Source organism: Hipposideros armiger, unplaced genomic scaffold (assembly GCF_001890085.2).
Source record: "Hipposideros armiger isolate ML-2016 unplaced genomic scaffold, ASM189008v1 scaffold_141, whole genome shotgun sequence".
Classification (NCBI taxonomy): domain Eukaryota; kingdom Metazoa; phylum Chordata; class Mammalia; order Chiroptera; family Hipposideridae; genus Hipposideros; species Hipposideros armiger.
In genome coordinates, this window is record NW_017731491.1 from 2441026 (window position 1) to 2445236 (window position 4211).

At 42.7% G+C, this 4211-nt stretch overlaps 1 protein-coding gene across 1 annotated transcript in view; it reads left to right on the plus strand.

The window, feature by feature from the left end:
* Nucleotides 1-4211, plus strand: part of RPA1 (replication protein A1) — a 61485-nt gene that overhangs the window by 47915 nt on the left and 9359 nt on the right. The window contains exon 15 of the mRNA XM_019650551.1: nt 996-1103. Coding sequence (XP_019506096.1) covers nt 996-1103 — 108 coding nt within the window. The remainder of the gene's footprint in view (nt 1-995; nt 1104-4211) is intronic.

Below are 4211 nucleotides of genomic sequence, written 5' to 3' on the forward strand. Positions count from 1 at the left end.
GCCCAAGCGAGCTCTTAACCAACATTGTCACTCGGCCGGCCCAAGAACATTTTTTTCAAATAGTTTATTTCATCAGCCTTTCTGTTAAACTTCTAAGTGGAATCTCTGGCACACTGATTTCATGTGATACTCTACCCGTGTGTCTGTCACTGCTGTTCTCGCCCTGGAAAGGAGGTTCCCTTTGCCTCTAGGAGGATAGCATGGGGTGAACTGCAGGTGTGAGCCCCAGTATACAATATGTTCCCTTATATTTGTGAGTGTTTTTAACTTCTCTTGTCCCCTTATTTTTCATCATAACTTTATATATTAAAGCCCCATGTATATGCAAAGTGAGTATGTCAAATCATTAAATGATACTTTAAAAAAAAAACGAAATAAAACTCTTATTTCTACTAAATCTTTTACTCTTCCTTTTTAGTAACTGAATTCTTTGTGATCCGCTTTCTTCCTTGACTCGCCTGTTTAATTTTACACCGTGGTCCAGTTGGAGACGGTTGATTACCCATTTCTGTGCTAGGTAAATTTGGTGACCAGCTAAAGGCCCTTAGCTCAGGCTTTTAAATCGTCTGGGATGCTCAGCAGTGACTGAGAGCTATCGTTTGGAGCTCCTCTTAGTGACTGAAGGGCTCACAATTTAAAATGTAGACAACCTGCCCAGACTCATTGGAGGCTCGTTCAAACCTTTAGTCCAAAGGCTGTTGAATGGAAACTGAGTCTGGTATGCCTGGATTCTGCGTCTGAAGGAGAGTTTAGTTGGGCTGTATCCCCACTGAGATCAGAACTCACATCGTGCTCCTGCTGTGATCCAGACTTAATTCTAAACTTCTTTTCTATGATATTTTTCACATTTTTTGGAAAGAATAGTATATATGGTGGTAATGGTTTTTGCCCTGGTAATTATTTTAATGAGTGGAAAAAGTTAATCTCCCCATTTCCTGAGTGTACCATCCTTTTATTATTTATTTGCTGAAATAACACAGAGTTGTGTGTTTCAGGCAAACATTGCTGACTTTCAAGAGAATCAGTGGGTCACTTGTTTCCAGGAGTCTGCGGAGGCTGTCCTTGGACAAAGCACCACTTATCTTGGGGAGTTAAAAGAAAAGGTCGGCCATACCTTTTATTATTACTGTAATAGTTTTTGTGCTGTAACACTGCTCTCTAATATTCTTTTGGTTTGTTTGTTTTGGGTGTTGTATATAGTTTCTCATCCTGATAATTATTTGAGGTGCTCATCTGATTTTGTCTAATTTTGTCTATCTTATGCTAACAATAAAGTAAGGTAGATAAAAGTGCCTTAAAAACAGCACTATTTCACCTATTACTGTTAGCACACCAAAATTGGTGTGTCTGCGATGACGTGCAATATGGAAGGTATCTCCTGAAATAACCTGAAGTATAAGTGTGCCTTTTATGTTTTTTTNTATATTGGGTTGTCAGAAAAGTCATGATGTATTTTGTGTATGTTTTTCAAAGGTCATTTATTTATATAAAGAACAAAGATCAATCAATGATATATTGCCCGTTTTGTTCGATAACCTTTTGCCATCTTGCGGTGAGCTTCATAATTCCTTTCATAGAAGGAGCTGTCTTTATTTGCGAAAAACTAAACAAGGTGCTGGTTTACAGCCTCATCTGAATTGAATGTTATACCACACAAGGAGTTTTGAAGAAAGTGAAACAAGTAGAAGTCTGACGGCTCAAGGTCAGGCGAGAATGGTGGGTGTGGCAACACATCCCATCCAAGCTCCAATAATTTTTTACAGGTGATCAAACTTGTGTGTGGTCGCGCGTTGTCGCAATGGAACACAACTCCTTTACAATTAACAAGCTCTGGGTGTTTCTGGATGATGGATTCTTTCAAACTGTTCCAATTGCCAACAGTACACATTCAAATTGTTTGGTTCCTTGGTAGGAGCTCCAAAAACATGACTCCTTTAAAATCCCACCACACTGAGAACATAACCTTTGTCTGATGAATGTCTGCTTTTGATGTCGTTTGAGGCGAATCATCATGTCGGTACCACGACCATTTGCGCACCACATTGTTGTCAACAATCCACTTCTTATTACCAGTTATCAGTCGCTTCAAAAAAGGATAATTTTCCTAACGTTTAATGAGCATATTGCAGATTTTATACATGCCGTCAAATGAACAACTTTGAGTTCATGCGGAACCCAAATATCGAGCTTACTTACGTATCCCAGCTTCTTCAGGTGGTCGTGAATGCTTGAATGATGGATGTTCAATGTTTCTGCAATCTCTCGTGTCATACAACGTGGGCTTGACTCAATCAATGTCTTATTTTGTCATCATCAACCTTGGTGGACCTCCCTATCCGAGTAGCGTCATTGAGATTAAAATCACCAGCACGGAATTTCGTGAACCATCATTGGCACTTACGTTTTTGTAGAGCATTGTCACCCTAAACTTTACGCAACTTTTCACAAGCTTGACGTGCGTTCTTCCCTTTATGGAAGTAAAACAGTAAAATACAGCAAAAATGCACAGTTTGGTTTTTCATTTTCAACTTTTTGTAAAGTCTCCAAAACTCAACCAAATCCCTCAATTTTTTTTTTTAGAGGGAAGCTAGAACTGTTAGCTGTCAAATGACATAGCAATAACTTAGATGTGAATGACTCTAGTACTTCCAAAAACGAACTAGTGCCATCTGTTGCAAACATGCGTCATGACTTTTCCGACAACCCAATATATATAGCTCACACTGAGCATCAGGCAGGCCCGATGTCAGACATGAGGCAGTTCACATGTGCTTTCACTGACAGAATATTAACCCCTCCTGGGCTGAGAATTGCCAATGTCCTCCGACAAGAATTGACTCTGGCATTTGACTTTCGTCGCAGCTTCCCTTTCAGTGTTTGTATTTAACGACCCTCCCATCTTTTTTTTTTTTTAAGATTTTTTTGGGGAATTGGGGAAGGGGAACAGTGTTGGGGAATCGGGGAAGGGGAACAGACAAGGACTAGTTGTGGAGGACGTTACCTCACTGGCCCATGTTGGTATTATCATTGCACTCTTTCCGGCTGAGTCAGATCAGTTGCGGCCACTGGATGGCCGCTCATGCCAGCTGCCAGCCACTCACGGTAGCTTATGGCAGCCCACTGCAGCTTCACTGCAGCCTACGCCGTCACGGGTGACTCAAGGCAGCCCAGCTCCAGGTCGAGCTGTTGTTCACTGTCTTAGCTGTAGAGGGCGCAGCATCACTGGCCCTCATGTGGGATCTGAACCGGGACCCTGCTGCTCAGAGCTGGTGTCCCAAGCCAACTCCTAACCAATGTGCCACTCAGCCGTCCCCCTCCTCCCATCTTGATCTAAACCTATATCCTGTCAGCAGTTTAAAATTTAAATTATTTCGTTTTCCTTTACGCTTCCCCCAAAACAGCAATTCCTGTCTTATTATTTTCATATTATACAATAAGGTTTTGATTCCTTACTGTCTCATTTTGCTGTACTCCCTTATCCATCATTGTCATCAGCTGCAACTTATAATGGTTGTACGGCTCCTTGGAAGCTAAGCATTGGACAGATGTGTGTTGTCCTGTCATAGAAACAGCCACTCTTCCGGTTCTCTTGTCACCCGGTTTCTCTCTTAGATCTAAAGGTAGACAGTTTTGTAATAAGAAATCAGGCCTAGAGAGCACCTATTTACGCCCAAACTTACAAGTCAGGCTTTGAATCTGCACCTTACCTGGAAATACAGAGAAACTCTTGAGGCGTTCTCCTGGGAGACTTATTTTCTGTAGAGCCCTCTGGATTGAGGACTCATCCAAGCTCTTTAAATGTCCCCATGATTGTTCTGCCTCTTTTGGTCTGAAACATCAGGAAGCCCCAGAAGTTGCTGACCTGGCTCCAAATTCAGAGTATACCCAGAGGGAACTGTTCACCCCAAAAAAGTATCTATCCCATATCCTTTCTAAGAGAATTAAAAAGCAAAACAGGACCGGCCGAGTGGCGCGTTGGTTAGGAGATGGCTTGGGACGCCAGCTCTGAGCAGCAGGGCCCTGGTTCGGATCCCACACGAGGGCCAGTGACACTGTGCCCTCTACAGCTAAGATGGTGAACAACAGCTCGACCTGGAGCTGGGCTGCAGTGGGGCTGGCTGGGAACCAGCATGAGCTGCCGTCCAATGGCTGGCAAGCGACTGCCTCAGCCAGGAAGAGCGCAATGATAATACCAACATGGGCCAGTGAAG